At 43.8% G+C, this 21,569-nt stretch overlaps 4 protein-coding genes across 6 annotated transcripts; 3 read left to right on the forward strand and 1 right to left on the reverse strand.

Annotated features, from left to right (window-relative positions):
* The first annotated feature begins 1,115 nt into the window (after positions 1-1,115).
* Positions 1,116-7,549, forward strand: LOC4337742 (ABC transporter B family member 21). The gene is made up of 10 exons (XM_015784738.3): positions 1,116-1,933; positions 2,020-2,417; positions 2,498-2,736; positions 3,583-4,108; positions 4,280-4,553; positions 4,660-5,519; positions 5,664-5,930; positions 6,174-6,437; positions 6,526-6,819; positions 6,918-7,549. The coding sequence occupies exons 1-10, from the start codon at positions 1,540-1,542 to the stop codon at positions 7,275-7,277; spliced, it is 3,876 nt and encodes a 1,291-aa protein (XP_015640224.1). The 5' UTR covers positions 1,116-1,539; the 3' UTR covers positions 7,278-7,549.
* Positions 7,550-8,269: 720 nt separating this feature from the next.
* On the forward strand, positions 8,270-10,271 carry LOC4337743 (uncharacterized). The gene is made up of 2 exons (NM_001420153.1): positions 8,270-8,638; positions 9,129-10,271. Exons 1-2 carry the CDS (start codon positions 8,381-8,383, stop codon positions 10,098-10,100), a joined length of 1,230 nt encoding a protein of 409 aa, NP_001407082.1. The 5' UTR covers positions 8,270-8,380; the 3' UTR covers positions 10,101-10,271.
* Positions 10,272-10,936: 665 nt separating this feature from the next.
* LOC4337744 (aspartic proteinase-like) lies at positions 10,937-15,179 on the forward strand. 2 transcript variants are annotated; one of them, NM_001420154.1, is made up of 12 exons: positions 10,937-11,103; positions 11,699-12,052; positions 12,169-12,229; positions 12,339-12,433; positions 12,535-12,647; positions 12,741-13,014; positions 13,386-13,499; positions 13,632-13,696; positions 13,788-13,929; positions 14,010-14,129; positions 14,616-14,704; positions 14,812-15,179. In NM_001420154.1, exons 2-12 carry the CDS (start codon positions 11,720-11,722, stop codon positions 14,894-14,896), a joined length of 1,491 nt encoding a protein of 496 aa, NP_001407083.1. In that variant the 5' UTR covers positions 10,937-11,103; positions 11,699-11,719; the 3' UTR covers positions 14,897-15,179. The 2 variants fall into 2 exon arrangements, with proteins under 2 accessions (NP_001407083.1, NP_001407084.1); NM_001420155.1 differs by having other exon boundaries at positions 11,036-11,103; positions 11,696-12,052.
* Positions 15,180-15,350: 171 nt separating this feature from the next.
* On the reverse strand, positions 15,351-21,151 carry LOC107276141 (transcription factor WRKY5-like). 2 transcript variants are annotated; one of them, XM_015782639.3, is made up of 6 exons: positions 20,778-21,151; positions 20,509-20,592; positions 20,206-20,364; positions 18,358-18,666; positions 17,920-18,033; positions 15,351-16,238 (listed from the first exon to the last, which is right to left on the reverse strand). In XM_015782639.3, exons 1-6 carry the CDS (start codon positions 20,961-20,963, stop codon positions 15,585-15,587), a joined length of 1,506 nt encoding a protein of 501 aa, XP_015638125.1. In that variant the 5' UTR covers positions 20,964-21,151; the 3' UTR covers positions 15,351-15,584. The 2 variants fall into 2 exon arrangements, with proteins under 2 accessions (XP_015638125.1, XP_015638124.1); XM_015782638.3 differs by having other exon boundaries at positions 20,206-20,367; positions 20,778-21,114.
* Positions 21,152-21,569: the final 418 nt, after the last annotated feature.

Raw genomic sequence — 21,569 nt, forward strand, 5'->3', positions numbered from 1 at the left:
ATAAAAATAAATTAGTCGGAATGAATTAGAATATATTGATCTATCAATTTTCTAAAATTAATAGTAAACCAATAGGAGAAAACCTAAATAAAGAGGCAACACCAAACTAATTTGCGTCAAACCTAGACACTCGATGCTGGAGTATTTGGTACAGAGACATTGCGCTTCGATGCCAACGTCCTTGACGTCGAGGTAGAGGTCCATATCTGCAACAAACTTTTCAGGGGTCTAATTGTAAATATATTTTTTAAAACGAGCAAAGTTTGTTAGGGGCCTATTTGCAAAATATATTTTTTTAAAATAGCTAAAATGTAAACAAAATTGAACAAATCAAAGACCCACGCCGCAGCAAAAGCGAGCCCCTCGATGCCGTCAAACGTCGTCATCTATATTTCAACACCTACTCTCACGTGAAGATTAACGTCTGATGTCTACGTAAAAAAAGTTACTACAATTTCCTGATATCGTTCATATTAAGTTGCATGTGGTGGTAAAGTATTTTTGTTAGATGAAAGAAAGGATATGAACGATTGAAAGGAAAAGGTACTGTTTCTATTTGTAATTTGGCAAATAGATACTTTCATAAATTTTGCGTGCTTTTCTGGATTATATTATATTTATTTATTTATTCAGCTTAAGTCGTTTCATTTGATTTGGTTTGCATGCATAAGTCAGGTACCAAAAGGTTTAGACTCGAGAGGAAACAACCTAATAAGCTAAAGAAAAAAGAAAGAAGCAAACAAAATTATTTTTTGTGAAACTTTTATATCCTTGTTATTAGCGGTTTAAAGTTTAAGTCTCAAAAATAGACGATGATAAAAAAAAAAACCTAAAATCAACTGTAAAATTAAGTTTCAAACGTAGAAAATTTGGCTCCGACTTAATATAACAAGCAAACAATTAATGCCGATCTTACTGAAAAACCACATTTGTATAAGGAGAGTGATTACAATGCTAGAGGTATATCCTTGTATATATCCATACCATTACACTTGTCCAGTCGTCCAGATAATGTGATTCACATATTTCAGCAATACAATTAATTCTAGTACTTGTAAATTAACCAGATCTAGTCGACCGACAATGGTCATATATAAAACAAAAATTGTAAAATACTAAAAAGCTTTCATAAACCTGTACAGCAGCAGACGGCAAGCAACCAGAGAAATGTGATGGCAGAGGATGAAAAACCATGTGAAATGTCCCGGAATTTTCCCCACCTTTATTTATCTATTTATTTAGATCAAACTTTTGTATTTCTCCAATTATATTATTATGATATTAAGCAAGCAAGAAATTCGGACAGTGTCGGGTAGCTGAGCAAAGGTGCCAGTGTGCTTTGCTTTTTAACTCTGCACCTTTCTCTTTAGCTTCTCCTCGCAAATCGCAATCCCCATCTCTCCTTCGTCTTTAGCTCATCTCTTGATTGATCCACCTCGTTGTTCTTTGATTGATTGGTGCTTTCTTTGAGAGGCATTGGTGGTGGAGATCGATCAAGAATCGTGGTTTGCTTGTGCTTTTCTGAGTTCTTTGCAATGGATGGTGGATTGTAGTTTGGTGTTGCGAATCTTGGGTTTGCAGAGCATGTCGGAGTCGAGCAGGGCGTTCGGAGTGAATGCGTCGTCGTCGTCGTCCGGCGGCGGCGGCGGCGGCGAGGCGGTGGCTGGAACGACGGGGAAGAATGGTGGCGGGGGGAGCGTGGCGTTCCACCGGCTGTTCGCGTTCGCGGACGGCACGGACGCGGCGCTGATGCTGCTCGGGACGCTGGGCGCGGTGGCGAACGGCGCCGCGCTGCCGTTCATGACCGTGCTGTTCGGCGGCCTCATCGACGCCTTCGGCGGCGCCGCGGGCGGCGACGTCGTGGCGCGCGTCTCCGAGGTGTCGCTCCAGTTCATCTACCTCGCCGTCGCCTCGGCCGCCGCGTCGTTCATCCGTAAGTGCGCCGCGCCGCGCCACCACTTGACTCGCAATCTCGCTCGCAGCGACAAGCTCACCGTGATCGATCGTGTTCTTCATCAGAGGTGGCGTGCTGGATGATCACCGGCGAGCGGCAGGCGGCGCGGATACGGAGTCTGTACCTGAGGACGATACTCCGGCAGGAGGTCGCCTTCTTCGACAAGCACACCAACACCGGCGAGGTGGTGGGCAGGATGTCCGGCGACACGGTGCTGATCCAGGACGCCATGGGGGAGAAGGTGGGCAAGTTCGTCCAGCTCCTCGTCACGTTCCTGGGCGGCTTCGGCGTGGCGTTCGCGCAGGGGTGGCTCCTCACCCTCGTCATGCTCGCCACCATCCCGCCGCTCGTCCTCTCCGGCGCCGTCATGTCCAATGTCGTCGCCAGGATGGCGTCGCTCGGCCAGGCCGCCTACGCCGACGCCTCCGTCGTCGTCGAGCAGACCATCGGCTCCATCAGAACAGTAAAAACATTCCGTCGAACACCTCAGCTACCATCCATTTCTCCGCGCCGCCATGGCCCTGAACACCCGGCTCAACACAGGTTGCGTCGTTCACCGGCGAGAAGCAGGCGGTGGCGAAGTACAGTAGGTCACTGAAGAGAGCGTACAGCTCCGGCGTCAGGGAGGGGCTCGCCGCCGGCGTGGGCATGGGCACGGTGATGGTGCTCCTCTTCTGTGGCTACTCATTGGGGATTTGGTACGGTGCCAAGCTGATTCTGGAGAAGGGATACACCGGAGCTCAGGTCATGAATGTCATCTTCGCCGTGCTCACCGGCTCGCTGTAAGTTTCGCCGCCCCGCGAGCTTCTTGATCAATTCTTCAGAAAGAATACTAAGTTTGTAGCAAATTTAAGAGCATGAAAGTTTTTAGTATTGAAACAAAATGAATATCATGAAAGAAGTATGATTGACAAATAGTCTTGTCAAGGATATTAAGAGTATGGAAGTTTTTAGGATTGAAAAAAAAATGAATATCATGACAAGTATGATTGACAAATAGTCTTGTCAGAAGGATAATAAGAGTATGAAACTTTTTAGGATTGAAAAAAAATATATCATTAGAGAAAGATTCAGGTAGTTATTTGGTGATTGATAAAGTGGGGTCTTACTACACATTGGGATAATTTGGATTTTGTGGTGATTTAGACATGTTAGGCAAAGAAGCTAAGTTAGCTGCTGTGTTGACAGTGATAAGCACTTGTGTTTCGTGAGCAACCTGCTAAACCAACTGTGCACGTATGGTCTGTTCATTTGTAGCAGCAGCAAGCTAAGTGTGAATATCCACTTTGTCTTTTTGGTGTCAACATTGTACCAATTCACTGTCATAAAAGTTGAATTATCTCATTCAACCAAAGTAATATATGCTTTTGGATTTACGCCGATTGTATTTTCATAGTCTTCTTTTATTAAAAAAAGATGCTTCTTCTCATCTCCTTTTCCTTCAGAAAGAACCTCATCAGATAATTTTAGTGTTTGAGTTTGCAATGGTCACTGAATTTTCTACTACAGTCTCATTATGCCAATCAACTTTTACCATGATTACATATGGTATTTTTTTTCAATTAAACTAACAGGCATAAACTATTTATTACTTCCTGAAGCTGAAACTTTACTATTACATTCACTAGAGCTCTAGGTCAGGCATCACCAAGCATGAAAGCATTCGCGGGAGGGCAGGCTGCGGCATACAAGATGTTTGAGACAATCAACAGGGAGCCAGAGATCGATGCGTACAGCGCCACAGGTAGGAAGCTAGATGACATTCAGGGGGATATCGAGTTCAGAAACGTTTACTTTTCGTACCCGACAAGGCCCGATGAGCAAATATTCAGAGGGTTCTCGCTTGCCATACAGAGTGGAACAACTGTTGCATTGGTTGGACAGAGTGGGAGTGGAAAATCAACAGTCATCAGCTTAATCGAGCGGTTTTACGACCCTCAGCTCGGTGAAGTTCTAATTGATGGAGTGAATCTCAAGGAGTTGCAGCTAAGGTGGATCAGAAGTAAAATTGGCCTTGTGAGCCAGGAGCCAATCTTGTTTGCTGCTAGCATTATAGATAACATAGCTTATGGCAGGGATAATGCTACAAATCAGGAAATTAGAGCTGCAGCTGAGCTTGCTAATGCCTCCAAATTCATTGATAAAATGCCCCAGGTCAGTGGACTGCTTAACCCCTTGAACTTGTAAATAGTACATCAATAACTGCATAAATTGTGTTGAAAACTAGAAATGGCTACATATAGAAGAATTTTAGCTATTAAGAGAAGCTTGAACTATATATTCTGTATCATATATTGAGCATCTGTAGGTCACAACATGTCACAGGGTTTTGCTACTTTGGTTGGTGAACATGGAACACAATTATCTGGTGGGCAGAAGCAAAGAATTGCCATTGCCAGAGCAATTCTGAAAGATCCAAGGATTCTACTACTGGATGAAGCAACCAGCGCTTTGGACACCGAATCCGAAAGGATTGTGCAGGAGGCTCTTGACAGGGTCATGTCAAACCGGACCACCGTCATAGTCGCTCACCGTTTGACCACTGTCAGGAATGCTGATACTATTGCTGTCATCCATCAAGGATCAATAGTTGAAAAAGGTATCTTCTCAAGCATTGATATTTGCTAATGAAAGTAGACATTTATCCTATTTCATATTTTATATGCACCAAATTCTCATTGCCTCAAACATTTCCACATCACTAGGTTCACACCATGAGCTCATAAGTGATCCAGATGGAGCGTATAGCCAATTGATACGCTTACAGGAAAACAGTCATGATTCTGAGGATGCAAATTACCAGAACAAGTCAGGCAAGAAGAGTGATTCTGGGATTCGCTCGGGCAAACAATCGTTTTCGTACCAGTCGACTCCTCAGAGATCATCTAGGGACAACAGTAACAATCACTCATTCTCAGTATCTGCTACTCCTCTAGAAATTGATGTCCAGGGTGGTTCACCAAAGAAGATAGCTGAAGAAACACCACAGGAAGTGCCTCTCAGTCGCCTCGCAGCGCTTAACAAACCAGAGATCCCAGTGCTTCTGCTTGGTTCTGTTGCTTCTGCTGTCAGTGGAGTTATCTTCCCAATCTTTGCGATACTTTTATCCAATGTGATCAAAGCATTTTATGAGCCCCCACAAGTGCTAAAGAAGGATGCTGAGTTTTGGTCATCGATGTTCTTAGTGTTTGGGGCAGTGTACTTCTTGTCACTTCCTATTGGCTCATACCTTTTTTCAGTGGCTGGGTGTAGGTTGATCAGAAGGATCAGACTGATGACTTTTGAGAAGGTTGTAAATATGGAGATTGAATGGTTTGATCATCCAGAAAACTCAAGTGGATCAATCGGAGCAAGGCTATCGGCCGATGCAGCAAAAATTAGGGGGCTTGTGGGTGATGCACTTCAACTGGTTGTGCAGAATTTAGCAACATTAGTTGCTGGTTTGTTGATTGCTTTTATATCAAACTGGGAGCTATCTCTGATCATCTTGGCGTTGATACCACTCATCGGCGTCAACGGATGGATCCAGATGAAGTTTATTCAGGGATTCAGTGCAGATGCAAAGGTAATCATAAAAATGTTGAAACACCAAATTCTTTTGTTTCAGTCAATCTTTTAGCAAATCTTGTATCTTCAAATTCTTTTGCCTTGGATACTCAAATTTAGATAGTTTGTCAACACTGACATTGATTCTCAATTATTACTGCAGATGATGTATGAAGAGGCAAGCCAAGTGGCAAATGATGCAGTGAGCAGCATAAGGACAGTAGCCTCATTTTCAGCTGAAGAGAAGGTAATGGATTTGTACAAGATGAAATGTGAAGGACCACTAAGAACAGGAATCAGGACGGCGATAATAAGTGGTATCGGTTTCGGTGTTTCTATCTTCCTGCTGTTTGGAGTCTATGCAGCCAGCTTCTATGCCGGTGCTCGGCTTGTCGAGGACAGGAAAACAACATTTCCTAACGTTTTCAGGGTATGTGCAGTGTTCACTACAAGATATTTACAGACTCAAACTTTTAAACTTTTTAGGCACTTGCATGTCAATATGCTAGTTGAAGATTTGCACGTCAATATGCTAGTTGAATATAGATTTTTCAAAGGGGCATTGAGATTTAAACTTCAAGGTGGCTAGTTTGTTATAAATGATGCAATGCTTAGGCTTAGTTAAATATAATTTCAAAGTGAAAGATATCATATCTTGGGCATCTTATTGCAGGTGTTTCTTGCTCTCACAATGGCAGCAATTGGGGTGTCACACACTAGCAACCTCACATCAGATTCTTCCAAGGCAAAATCAGCTGTATCTTCTATATTCGCCATCGTAGACCGTAAATCTAGGATTGATCCAAGTGATGATGCTGGAGTGAGCTTAGAACCACTAAGAGGCGATATCGAGTTCCAGCATGTGAGCTTCAGATATCCTACACGACCAGATGTTCAGATCTTTGAAGACCTGTGCTTAACAATTCAATCTGGAAAGGTACCAAACTCCCTAATTTCAGACTATTAACCTATTAACAAACACTATAAAGGTATCTGAAACTAAACCTAATGTTTTTATCTGGCAGACTGTTGCTCTTGTCGGAGAGAGCGGTAGCGGGAAATCGACAGCGATATCATTGCTTCAGAGGTTCTATGATCCGGATGCAGGCCATATACTTCTAGATGGAGTGGACATTCAAAAGTTTCAGCTAAGGTGGCTAAGGCAACAGATGGGTCTAGTGAGTCAAGAACCAGCTCTGTTCAATGACACGATTCGCGCAAACATCGCGTATGGGAAGGAAGGGGATGCGACAGAATCAGACATCGTATCCTCCGCGCAATTGGCGAATGCGCACAAGTTCATCAGCTCATTGCATCAGGTGAAATTCAAATTCCCGTCCCAACCAGCTCACCCTCATTCATTCAGACATTGTGTTCATGTTTCTGACAGAAAATGTGTTACCTGAAAAAAATGCAGGGATATGAAACCATGGTCGGGGAGCGTGGAGCTCAGCTATCCGGAGGGCAGAAGCAACGCATCGCGATCGCCCGCGCCATTGTCAAGGATCCCAAGATCCTCCTTCTCGATGAAGCCACGAGTGCGCTCGACGCAGAATCGGAGCGCGTCGTCCAAGATGCGCTGGACCGGGTGATGATGAACAGGACCACGGTGATCGTGGCACACCGGCTGTCCACAATTCAGGGCGCAGACATGATCGCGGTGGTGAAGAACGGGATGATCATCGAGAAGGGGAAGCATGATGCATTGATCGGCATCAAGGATGGAGCTTACGCCTCCCTCGTCGCCCTCCATGTTTCTGCTGCTGCCATTTCGTAGCAGATCTAGCAGACGCCATGGATGAAAAGATCATGGTTTGTTGCTGAATCTGTGAGAGGAGCAAGAGACTGGTGTAACTGTAGCTTGTGCAGGCTCCAGCTCTTGTCATCCAGCAGCAGCAGCAGAAGAAGAAAAATTTGATGAACACAAATATGTCATGTATACATAGATAGATAAGATCATACAAAGATGTGCAAATGTAAATGCAACGAGTTGTATGAATGAATGTTCATATGATATGAAGCAGATGATGATGATGATATGGATATTCATTGGCATAGTTGTGATGCTTTGTTCTTGTTCTTGCCTCCAAAGTTTCCCCCCATATAAGAAAAGAACCTGATGATTGGATTTAATCTTTTTTTGAAACCTAATGATTGGATTTAATCGAGAAACAAGAATCAGCTGAGCAAAGATAATCTTAAGAGGGCAAGCCAATTTGCTAAAGCAAACACAATTTTGTCAACAGTGACTTGAGAGTCACTGGATAATTAATCAATGATGAACCTCCTGTAAGAAACTGAAGATGTACCAATTTCATTAGGATGAAGAGATAATCCTAATGCTGCAGATAAACTCTTCCAAAGCAATGAAAAAAACAACAGGTTCAACACTTGACAGTAATATATCTTTAGTTATCTTCAATTTTTTTTTTGTGGAAAAGAAAATCTGAAGTTCTGAATTTTCTTACTCCCGGTGCAGGGCAGACACGGTCCACGGAACGAGCGACCTCGACGACCAGTCAAACCGCCGCGTGCTGCTGACGTGGCAGTCATCTCAGCCGTCCAAACTCGTCTACCGCCAACCAACAGCCAGGATCTCTCCCCCCCACGACCACCGCCTCATTGGTCCACATAAGCCGCAGCCCACCGCCCAGCCAACCACGGCCTGCCACGTACGAACCCAAGGGGCAAAACCGTAAATTCCTAGCAACCCAGACGCCGACGCGTCGACTCGTCGCAACGCAACCTGAGGAGGGAAAAAAAAGAGAAAAAGAAAAAAAGAAAAGGAATAAAAATAAAAATAAAAACGCGCGGAGAGATAGCGTCGTAGCGTGCGGTGCGCAGGTGGGGTCTCGTCTCGTCGCCGGTGAAGCCGCCGCCATGGAGCTCACCGGCGCCGCCATCCGGGGGTCGCTGGCGACGGCCGCGTCCCCGGTGGTGCTGAGGGGGAGGGGGAGGAGGTGCGCGGCCAGGGTTTCCTGCGTCGGGCGCGGAGGCGGGGGATTTGGCGATGAGGGGCACCTCAGGTACTACGAGGCGCCGCCGCGGAAGGCGGTGGAGGCGGTGGCGAGGGACCTGGCCAAGCTCCGCCCCATGGGGATCGCCGCCGGGGACGCGGCCAAGGAGAAGGTCCTCTCGGTGAGACCCTCGATCTCTCTCTCTCTCCTAGGTTCTTGGATTTCCCCCTTTCTGTTTAGGATTGGGAATAATATGAGGGAATCTGAGTATGCCCTAGAAGTTGTCACAAAAGTTAGAGGATTAATTTGATGACGGTGGATTGATGGCGGTAGGACGTTTGATTTGGTCGCGCAATTGTAATCATAAAAATTGTTCGTTTTCTTGTCTAATATTTCAGTCTTTTGGGCAAGTATGAGAGGTTGATATGGATTTTACTTTTTTAGATGATGGATAAACCGGCCTCTATGTCAAAGACACGTAAATCCCGGATATGGATTTGATTGTATTGATAGTTGTAGACAACAATTTTGCTGAGATTAACAATGCAATATTTTGCTTGAACTTTACTTGGGTTGTAAAAATTAGACAGATGATTCGTTTTGTAGTGTGACATTTGTGTGAGCTAGGAGCTTAGGACTAGAATTGAATTGCTGCAAATGTTTTAATGCAGGAAGCCACAGAGCTACTGCTGGAGGAGTTGAATCGAATGAGGGATGAGGAGGGCGAACTGAAGAAGAAGATGAAGGAGGACAAGGATGCAATGAAAGCACTCAAGAAGCAGCAGAAGGAAGCAATGAAGGCTGCCACGACGATGAAATGCAATGATGATGACTCCTCTGAATCAAGTGAATCAAGTGAGAGTGAGTGTGAGGAGCAGATGATGACAATGAGCTGCGTTGCCACTGTTACCATGCCGCAAATTGGGGAAGGCGTTGCGATCTCAACGACAGTTCCCCAAGTTGCTGCATCCGATGTCGCAACAGCACCAGCAATGGAGTATGACAAGGCTGCAATGAAGGCCATGAAGAAGAGAGAAAAGGAAGAGAAGAAAGCCGCAAAGATGGCTATGAAGATGAAGAAGAAGGAAAAGAAGATGGCCACATTGACTCTCTGCAAGGATGAAGACAGCACCTCATGCTCCTCAGAATCTAGCGACAGCGAGTGCGAGGAGGTTGTCAGAATGAGCTGCTGTGCTACGATAACCACACCACAAACACAACCCTCGAGCACCGTTTTCCCTATAATACTGCCCCAGATTCCAGAATCAGTGACACTGGAGCCATGCCAAGATGCTCAGATCTCATCAGAACCTGCAAATACAATGTTGTCCACCACTGCTACCATTGCAGTAGTTGAGAAGCCGATGACGAACAGAATTGAGGTCTGCATGGGAGGCAAATGCAAGAAATCGGGCTCCCTCGCGGTGCTGCAGGAGTTCGAGAAGAAGGTGGGCACTGATGGTGCGGTCGTTGGCTGCAAATGCCTGGGGAAATGCGGTCTAGGCCCGAATGTGCGGCTCCGGAGCGAAGGCGCTGCACAGAAGAAGAATCCCCTCTTCATCGGAGTAGTGTTAGAGGATGTTGGCACCATAGCTTCAGGCTTGTTTGGAGGCGGTGATGACCTGGGCATGGTGAACAACTAGCCCAACCTTTGCCTTACCTATGATGATGTGTACTGAGCAATAGTAGTATTACAGCAAAAAAGTATGGTATAATCACGCCCCTGCTAAAGTTGATGTAACATATGAACCCTATGTATGTTGATCCAGAAGAGATGAATGTTTCATGTTGGAAATGCAATCTGTGATGGTTTCATGTTTTCTTGTCTGGAAATGAGGTCGATATGGAGGATGATTTTAGCATGTAGAACTGGATCGTCAGTTTTGGACACAAATGGGCCCTGTACAGTTGGGCTGGGCCTTCCTTCCTGAAGGAAATTAATCTCATGGGCCATGAAGCTTAAACCGTCCATCCATGGAGTCCTCCGCCATTGGTCCACGTGGCCCATCCTCTCACCAGTCAATCAGTCGCCATGGTGGGTACTGGGTAGCTGAGCTGAGCCTGCGAGAACAATTGAGATCCTGCAGTACTGCTCACTGACATGTGGGCCCGGGGGCTGTGGGGCCCACATGTCAGTGAGTGCAGTACTGCAGACGACCTGCATCCCTGCGAGAAGACGAGAGAAATATCCAGTAGCCACAGCTGCACACCAACCTGTTGCTTTCGCCTTCAGTTTTTTCTTTTTTCTCCACCTGTTTCTTGCTCTACTGTAGGAGTATTTATGCCAATCTTTTTCTTCTTTTTAATAATCTCTCATCTTTTCCACGCTACTACTCCAACAATTCATTCTTTGGAATATCCATCCGGAGCTCCCCATGCCGTCGTCACCACTGACATGTGGGCCCCACCTGCGGAGTGGTCGGTGGGCCCACCTCCGAGCTTCCCAATGGGTTTCTCTCACCTCACCTGTCTGAACTCTGTTACTCTGATGAAGTCTCAAGAGAAGAAAGAGAAGAGGTTGCTGTATTTATCGTCTTTGTCCTCATCTTTCTTTCTTGCTTTCCTCTACCTTGACTTTGGCTTCCCCACTCTCTCTTCTTCTTGGGAGGCTGGGAGCTACCAGCACAACACACCAAGGAAGCTGAGGTGAGAACGATTGATTACTTTGCTGGCTGCTCTTAGCTACTACTACAACTGTTTTGTCTTAATCGGTTGATTACATCTCATATTTCATCGGTTTAGCTCGCTCTGTTAAGATTTCTCACCTCCTCTTGGATGTATTATTCATGTATATGTTGTGTGGTCTGGCTAAGTTTTTGGTCTGTCCTGATAAATGCTGTTTAAGGATTCTTTCTTTGTTCTTTTTTTTTATGGACAAAATATAATCTTTGTGCCTTACTGTGAATTGAGTCTGTTGGCTATATCGTTCCCGGTTTATTGGACTATAGATGAACATGTAACCCTATATGCGGTTGTGTTTTCTCCTTACAAAGATCAGTAGTACCTAATTCAGCTAGTTAGAAGTGGTACCAAGGCTGTAAATTTCCATCTTTTTCTCTGTGAGGTTCATTTCCCTTTTAATCTCTGTTTCGTGAGAAATACCCCACTGTTTGACTTCCAGTAAATCTGTTCTCTATTTCTAGTTCAGTTAACCTGCTATTATTGATTCTACAATTTAAGCATAATAAAGATTAATGTCTATTAGTTTTCTCAATTGATCATGTGGCACGTATTTTAGCAGGTGCGTTGATTTCTTGATATCATGGCCAAGAGGCACCTCTTGTTGGTGACAACTTGTTTGTGGGCTCTGTCATGTGCCTTGCTGCTTCATGCTTCCTCTGATGGGTTCCTGAGAGTCAACCTCAACAAGAAGAGATTGGACAAGGAAGATCTCACTGCCGCCAAGTTGGCGCAGCAGGGCAACCGTCTTCTGAAGACCGGCAGTTCAGACAGTGATCCTGTCCCTCTGGTGGACTACCTCAACACCCAGTACTATGGGGTGATTGGCCTCGGCTCACCGCCGCAGAACTTCACGGTGATATTTGACACTGGAAGCTCCAACCTGTGGGTTCCTTCAGCAAAATGCTATTTTTCGGTGAGTTCCTGTGTTGCGGATTGATCTATGTGGTTTTGTTTTTTAACATGAATGCACTGTGTCCACACTACTTTCTATGGGACTTTGATGTCTGATGTGAATGCACTGCACTGCAGATAGCATGCTACCTCCACAGCAGATACAACTCGAAAAAGTCGAGCTCTTACAAAGCAGATGGTATGTATATCTTTTTCTTTTCAAGTAGAGTCTTTTAAGTATGGGTCTCATTTGTGCACCATTCAAGAGGAATTACTGAAAATCCCCCCATTTTCTCTCAACTGTTCAGGAGAAACTTGCAAAATTACATACGGTTCTGGGGCAATTTCTGGATTCTTCAGTAAGGATAATGTGTTGGTTGGAGACCTTGTAGTGAAAAACCAGGTAATTGAATGAGAGTAATAGAGTAGTAATTCTTCTTTTTAGCATTTATGTATCATATTCCTAATGCTGCAGTTCTTTTCCCTCCCATCTGGCTATTTCAGAAGTTCATTGAGGCAACACGCGAAACAAGCGTTACCTTTATCATCGGAAAGTTTGATGGAATTCTTGGTCTTGGCTACCCTGAAATCTCTGTTGGGAAAGCTCCTCCGATTTGGTACGTTTTCAAGCAATTTTAAGCCACCATCATCGCCTCAGCGGCATTTCATAGTCACCTGTAATGTACCTTCTCTCTTCTGTGCAACAATAGGCAGAGCATGCAGGAGCAGGAACTGCTTGCAGATGATGTCTTCTCGTTTTGGCTGAACCGAGACCCGGATGCATCCTCTGGTGGTGAGCTCGTCTTTGGTGGCATGGATCCGAAGCATTATAAGGGGGATCACACCTACGTCCCTGTTTCCCGCAAAGGCTACTGGCAGTTTAACATGGGGGATCTCCTTATTGATGGCCACTCAACTGGCTTCTGTGCAAAAGGCTGTGCTGCTATTGTCGACTCCGGAACTTCCTTGCTTGCTGGTCCAACAGTATGTATTATTAATATCTTCAAATTAAGGATCCAGATCGCCTTTATATTTGTTTGTTCATGGTTACTGAGCTCAAAGTTTCCATGCTAAGATAAAGTAGTTGATTGGTCAAGGTAGATAGTTTTCACTGACATATACAAATATGGAGAATACCGCTAGGTATTGAGTAAAATAAAATAAAAATGGGACCAATCTAGGAAGGATTAGATTGATTTTGAATTAAGGAGGGGGTGAGGCTCGAACCCTGACCGGCTAGCTCGCAGCTTGCGTTGCTAGCCGGGAAGACCCCGGACCTTTATCATTGAGTATGGCTGTAATATTGAGCAATATGGTGTGACTTCTAAAATCTTTGCACCTTCTGTTATTTCCAGGCTATAGTTGCTCAGGTGAACCATGCTATTGGGGCTGAAGGAATCATCAGCACGGAATGCAAAGAAGTGGTTAGCGAGTATGGAGAGATGATCCTCAACTTGCTCATAGCACAGGTTTGCTAAGCTCTTTGCTGTATTTTACAGACTTCTGTGCGACCTAAGCATGGAACAGACGCTGTGTCGTGATTGTGTTGTGTGAGTTACTCTTGAACTCTAGTAATGTGCTGATGTTTTGTGTCTGAGCAGACAGATCCGCAGAAAGTATGCAGCCAGGTTGGTCTGTGTATGTTTGACGGTAAACGCTCAGTAAGGTTAGTTCATTATCTAGTAATTTTCCAATATACATGGAACTACTCTTTTGAATATGTGATATGTATTCTTGTTTGGCAAAAATTTCTGCAGCAATGGGATTGAATCTGTTGTCGACAAAGAAAACTTGGGTTCTGATGCTATGTGTTCAGTTTGTGAGATGGCTGTTGTGTGGATAGAGAACCAGCTACGCGAAAATAAAACGAAGGAGCTGATATTGAATTATGCTAATCAGGTTACTATCACTGTGTCCACACTACTTTCTATGATTCTCAAATTATGTAATTGCTGACAAGGTTTTGCCTTGCATTCCAGTTATGTGAGCGTCTACCAAGCCCCAATGGAGAATCAACTGTCAGCTGCCATCAAATCTCGAAGATGCCTAATCTTGCATTCACCATTGCAAACAAGACATTTATTCTTACACCAGAGCAGGTTCGTGATAGTCTCTCCTAGCTCATTTTGCCAATATTAGTCGGGTCTTTTTCTTTCAGCATGGTATTGTTTTAGGTAAATTTTTTTGACGCATTTGTTTTAGGTAAATGATCGATCAAATTATTGTACCATTTGAATCATGTGCTTTCTACAAGGTCAAACATCTGCTATTGTTTGTTTACCATAGATCTCCTGTAGGATCCTGATGCATTTGAAGTTGTTTACTATTTCAAACGTATGAAGTTAAATAGTGAACTTGATATTTGCAATCATGAATATCATTTGCTGATTTATAGTGAATAGTTTGAATCAAAACCTTTTTCACCATGGTAGTCAAGTGAGGTGATTAATATATGAAATACGATTGGCCTTTTTCGTTCGCTCTCTTCAGTTCTTCCTGCATTGAGATGCAAATTTTACCTCAAATTCCTTACTGTCCATAGTCATCACATCATTATTAAATTTTCTAACATTTGCAATATGCAGTACATCGTGAAACTGGAGCAAGGAGGGCAAACCGTCTGCATCAGCGGGTTCATGGCGTTCGACATACCTCCACCACGCGGTCCTCTTTGGTACGCAGCATAACTTATATGCCAATACCTGGCCTCATTATCATTCTGTCTTCTGAATCTCCAAATTTCGCATGAACTCACAAAATTTTGCATGAACTTTGCCACAGGATTCTTGGAGATGTCTTCATGGGTGCTTATCATACGGTTTTCGACTTCGGCAAAGACAGGATCGGGTTCGCTAAATCTGCATGAAGAGTGTATGTAGATCACTCTTCAGATCACGGAGATTAGCCTGTATATTTCATAAGCTGAAACCAAACATGTATGGTTTTATGATATATAGTAGCTAGTACACGGACAAACCTCTTTGGTTGCTTCTTTCTGAAGAAAAAAGAAGAACAGACATGGATGTATGATCTACCTGATGTGTATAAATTGAATGATGCAGTCTGAGAAATAATCCTCTGATCATATTGTGGATTCTGAAATATATCCGAGTTTCTTTTTTCAACAAAGATGATGCGTTCCAAGTGTATATATGGGCCGTTGACATATTGATGGGCCGCATGTTTGAGATTGAAGGCCTTGATCGGCCCAAAATTGGATCGCTACATTGGGTAACGATATCCAAATTTGGCCGAAATGTTGGTCTTGTGATCCAATTTAGGCCCAAATTTCATAAGTGGATCTCACAATGTGTTCAATGGGCTGTTGAGAATGGACGTAGATTAAATTTTGCTAAATTTAAGTTTCAAAAAGACTAAACCTTCTCTATAATAACCTCTCCAAAAATATGAATATACCAAGAGAAAAATTCATGTACAACAGCAAAACAGTAATACAAACCGACGTGTACGTACGTATCTACGGCGTATTTATATACGCATACGAATGTACAGCTAAGTACGTATATGCATGTATCCCATCGACGGCGGCGGCGTCAGGTGGGAGACGTGCCGCAAGGCTGCGTCGCCGCCGCCGCGGCGCGTGCTCCGGCAGTGGCGTGGTCGGCGCCGCCGCCTCCGTTGATGTCTCCGGCGGCGTCACTCCCGCCGCGTGGAGGTGTTCGAGCTTGGGCGCCGCCTCCCGCCATGATCGAGGAGAGCGCGGCCGCCACCGCCGTGGTGAAGTTGGGGTCCCTGGTGATCGCGGCGGTCATCGTCTCCACCACCGACGACGGCGGGGGCAGGACGACGGGCGGCCGGTGCGAGCCGCCGCCGGCGCCGTACATCGAGAACGGCAATGAGGAGAAGGCATAAGGGCGGTGGAGCTGGAGCATGGCGGCGGCGGCGGTGGTCGTCGTCGTCGGCGGCGGCTGGGTGAGGTCGAGCGTGATGGTCGGGAACGGGGCGGAGGCGGAGAGCGTGGCCATGGTGGACCCGGCGTAGGGGTGGTGGAAGAAGGGCGGCGGCGCGACGACGTGGTGGTGGGCGGCGAACAGCGCGTCGCGGCTGACGGCGGGGCCGGAGAGGAGCATGGCGGCGGCGGCGGAGGTGGTCTTGGCCATGGCGGCGGCGGCCGGCGGCAGCGGGTGGCTGTGGGTGCCCTCGTAGGTGGTGATGAGGATGCTCTTGTCCTCCGCGCATCGTTGCACCTGCACGTACACAAATTATTTCAGTTTTTTAGTCACCGTTAATTACTTAATTTTCATCTCTTTTCGCGCAAATTACTGTATTAATTAGTTAATCCCTCGATCTAGCCATAGCTAATTAAATTGATGTTTAAGATAAAATTTGATCAAAATTTTTAAAACTTCAACGACTATCCGTAGCTAGCTTCTTAATTACTTTTCTAAAAATTAATATGTACTTCTCTGTTAAAATATAAGCATGTTTAGATTATTTAGCAAATAGCCAAAATACGTCCCGAGGGAAAAAAATTTCCTCCCAGTAACAAAATTTAAAATTTTGAATTGTTTATGTGCCTCTCAAGAACATACTACGTACTCTCTTAGTGGGCTAAAAATGTAGGGATTTTCGTGAATTAGAATCAGTGTATCAGAAATGCAGGATAATCTGGTGCAAAATTCGAGTTTTAGAAATGCTTATACTTTGTTACGAGGGAGTATAGATTAACAATTTAAAAGTACCGAAGTAATTATATAGATTTTAAAAGAAAATGATAAAATCTTATTCCAAACATAGCATATATATTTGCTAGAGTGTTTATTTTCTTTTCTTGGATGCTCGTATAAGCCAAACAAGTTGCAGATTGAGATATTTTTATTCGATGATTGACTAATATTTCAACTTGGACAATATGTGTCAGGGTTTTGGTGGGACGTCATGATTTGTGCTTGGAATAAATTAGTGCAGCTAATCCATCATGCTGTTAATTTATATATATATATATATATATATGGACCAGTAGGGTCAAGTAAGATACAGAAGAGATTTGCAGCCATGTTGTTAATTAATTATTATTCATTTATATCGTGTGCAAAGGGTGTATCCTGCAAGCCAATGACCTTGTACTAATATATACTATATATGTTCACATTAGTGCCTACGTGCCCTTTAAAAAATTGTACACATTTGTAGTATGTTTTCTTGGAGTTGTTCATATACTTTCAATATATATAAAAATGAGGTACAAATAGCAAATAATAAATTTCCATGGTACTATATATCTATTCCGAGGTAGCGGTAGTACGTAGTACTACTAATTAATTAATTTGATAGTACATGTTCTATTGTTTTCTATTTAAGAATTGCAATAAGCAAATTGTCATATATTCCTTGATCGATTGCAGGGTGCCCAGGAATAATATGTTGTCCTATCTATATGTAAATATTGCTACCGATTCATATTGAAATGAACAAAGTGTACTTTTGGCACGAGGCCGGCACTAATTTAATCGGTTTCCCTCGACATTTTATGCTGGTCCATCATATAGAAAATATCCCCAATTTATTCCTGTTCTCAACAATTATGACAACACCCAATAGATCAGGACATTCAGCTCCCAAAACAATTTTACGAATAATGACTTAGATGGTTGTTGCTTATATAATCTTTTACATATATATCATGTTTGGAACATATCCGTGCACATAAGTTTCCCGTGAATATTTTGTATACACAACTAGCAAATGTCACAGAAAATTCTAGAAAAGTTTAGACACATACTCAGGTTAATTAAATAGTTGCTCTAATTAACAGACATTGTGTGAGAGAAAACTAATAAAACATACGTGTGCTACAAACGCGGAATCAGTAATATTGGAGTAATAATCTTCTAAAAAATATACAAAAGACTAGTGTAGATGATGTACCTGTTTTCTGACGGGGCATTGCGAAGCCATTGTGCATCGGTAGTAGGCTCTAGGGCAAGGGTTACCCTTGGCCATCTTCTGCCCGTACTTCCTCCATTGGCATCCATCACTGATCTACATATATAAACATGTATATATGCTTAAAGTTAATTTAATTACTGATTATAAAGCATATATATAACTTTCAGTTTTTTCATCAGCTATATGGTGCATGTGTAATAGCCGGTTTAATTTGCAATGAAGTTCACAAGTACTCCATCCGTTTCAGGTTAATTATAAGACTTTCTAACATTGTTCATATTTATATAAATGCTAATAAATCTAAGTACACATATATATTTAGATTCATTAATATATATAAATATGGGCAATACTAGAAAGTCTTATAGTATGAAACGGAGGAAGTATAATACACTACGAATAAAATTAATTACTTACCATTGGAGCCTCGGATCGTGCTCGCACCGACACCCTGGCCTTCCGGCACGGCGCCATCTCCGCCGCCGGCGCCTGCTCGCCGCCGCCATTATTCTCCCCGCCGCTGCCGCTCTCCGGCGTCAGCCGCGTTAACGTCGCTGCCGCCGCCGGCCTCTTGCTACCAAGAGAAGGCGACACGTTCTCGTCGCCCTCGCCACCATCAGAGTCAGCTGTTCTATCGCCGTCCACCGCCGCCGCCGCTCGTCGCCGGTGGCTCGCCGGAGACGCCGCCGCGAGCGCGTCCAGCAACTGCACGCCGGCGATCGGAGCCTACACCAATCGATCGAACAGTAGCACGTACGTCAATTGCTATTACTGATAAAGACTAAAGTGATCGAAAAAATCAAGGATTAGCATGTGCCAACTACTACTAAGTAAATGCAGCTTAGCTTCAGTTTCAAGTTCTTTTGTGTTTGGTCTCTTGCAGCATGGATTCTCTCTTGTTTGATTCTGTGGCTAGAAACACACTGCACACTTGTGCATTTGTATCTCGATCGACACACGTCGATCTCTTGCAATTAATTTGTTATAAAAGAATGATGGATTTGATCACCGGCCTAAATAAATCATGGTGTTGAATTTATGCTGACACGTACGGTATGCATGCACGGTCTCCCTTCGACGATCACAAAATTCAAAGGGTGATGCTTGAGGCACACACCTTAATTAATTAATTGGAAAATGGATGCACAGAAGATGAGAAGAGATCGATATATACATGCAAAAAAATGTGCCAAATAATGTATTTCTCTTGACTACAGATCTAGGTAAGTATACTATCGAATTTATCATGCAAAAATATGTGCCAATTATGAGCCAAAAACGTATTGGGCAATATACATGTAATGTTGGAGTTATTAGATATATAAAGGAATATATGCATCAAAAATAGCAAATTTATCGAATTATATATGTGTACATATATAATTCTATGTTTTAGTTACAATATGCATGGGCATGTCCATGATGCACCTAGAAAATAAACATATGTATAAATATAATTTTTGAATAATTGACAAATTAGTGCAGAGGTTTGACAAACTAGCTAATCATGAATATTTAGCAAGAAATCTTGCACAAACTAAACCGCACGTCACTGTGATAATCGAGAGTGCCAATCAATATTGGTTAGGTTCATCCATATAGGTCTATATCCAAATGTTTTAGGAAAAAATATATACATCATTGACATCACGGTCTACATTCTGAATTGAATAGTAGTTGGTAACAGACTTAATTTACTTGATTAGTTTGATTATGATCTGAACTAACGACATATTTGAACCGCGGCAATGCGTGCTTGCACGATTTGTGTTAATTAGTGGCGTCTAGCATCTGCATGACCGTGTACTGTTCGTCGAAAAAAATCAATTTTTTCCCTTAATCCTCATCGATGAGTTAATTGTGCATATGTATATATAGAACAAGAAATCAGGAGCAGAATAAGCCGTCGATCGTTAATTTGAAACACAAAATGGGAAGCCAGGTTGCAATCAGCTATGCGGATTTATAGGAGCAGTTTCATGTGAGACATAATTTAATTACTAGTTGCTGCGTAACATATCATCGGTTTCTTCTATTGAAAGAAAAACAAATAGTACCATGTAGTATATAATTTGCTGCACATGAAAGTACAGCGTTGACTAGAGATCACTATAAGTTAGTGTGAGAGAATCAAATAAGTCGTACGTGTATCAATTTTTTGGTTGATCGATCAATTAGCAGCAGCAGGCCGGAAAACATATTTGATTTGATCGGGTTAATTGAGATTATTGTCACGAATTGCAAAAATTAGTATTAATTACATACCTGCTGCTGATGCTTGGTGTGCAGCTGCTGCGCCTGGACGAGCTGGTGGTAGAGGGCGCCATAGCTGCTGGTGAGCTCCTCCAGCCTCCGCCGCAGCCGCCGGTTCTCTTCGCCGGCTTGCCGGAGCTCCCCCTCCACCGTCGTCGCCGCCGCATCCATCTGCTGCATATATATATATAATGTTATGAATTAATTCCGACGTACGTACTCCCTTAAGGTCATGAAAAGTATATATATATATGTGTGTGAATTGATCCCCCATAATAGATCAAGATGAGTAAAGTAAGTAAGATGCTTAATTACCTTGCTTTGGTGAATATTTGACTGCCCTTTCTTCTCCTCATGATGATCACCGTCGTTGACCGCTGTCAGCAAGTCCAGCGCAGTCTGCTCGATCGATCGATCAAACACAATCAGAAATACTAATCAAGATCCATCGATCAAGCCATCGATCGAGATCACATGCATCTTGCAACCTAAATCCCATAATTCATGAAACATATATATGCAAGCATGGATGTATCGTCAAGCAAGCTATTAGCTAGATCTTGACGACGACGACGACGACTTACGCTGACCATAAATCCGGCGTGGCTGCTGCTGATCCCATCCGCACGGAGGACGTCGTCGTCGTCTCTCCGGCCGGCACCGGCACCGGCGGCGGAGAAGAAGTCGAGCTCCTTGATCTCGCGGGCGCACAAGCCTCCTCGCTCCTCTTCCCCCTCCTCGTGTCGTTGCTTCTGCACCATCATCTCCATGGATAGAGCTCGATCGATCGATCAGTAGAGTGAGAAGGAGAGAAATCAATTAAAGTAGGGGAGAGCTAGCTAGGTCGTAGCTAGCTAGCTTTATATGGCTCTTGCTCCTACTACTACTCCTAGCTAGTTAGCTAGGTTCCAAGAGAGAGAGAGAGAGAGAGTGAGAAATTAGTAAAGTAGTTTAACCTATAGCTAGCTAACGACGAGAAGCTAGCATATGTAACGTGAAACGGAAAGACTTGGACTTGGACCAAATTATGCAAGAGAATGGGGATCGGAATCGATGGGGATGGTGGGCCAGCCATGTCAGACGGCGGCGTACGTCAGCGTGACAGGTGGATGAGGCACTCGCGTCCACGTGTACTGCATGGGCCGGGTCAACGGAGTCAACGCGATGTAGACTCCCTTTCGATCACCAAGTTGATCGATCGAGATAAGCTATAGCCTAGGAGTGATGGTGCGTGCATGAGAGGATATGCCACGCTCTGCAGCAAACAATTAACTCCATTCAGTACGATCTCTCTCTCTCTCAAACGTCCATGATTTTTTCGGCTAGCATCTATAAAGTTGTGTGCTAGATGATCTAAGTTTAAAGTCTCGCTTCTT

The sequence above is a fragment of the Oryza sativa genome, chromosome 5 (assembly GCF_034140825.1).
Source record: "Oryza sativa Japonica Group chromosome 5, ASM3414082v1".
NCBI lineage: Eukaryota > Viridiplantae > Streptophyta > Magnoliopsida > Poales > Poaceae > Oryza > Oryza sativa.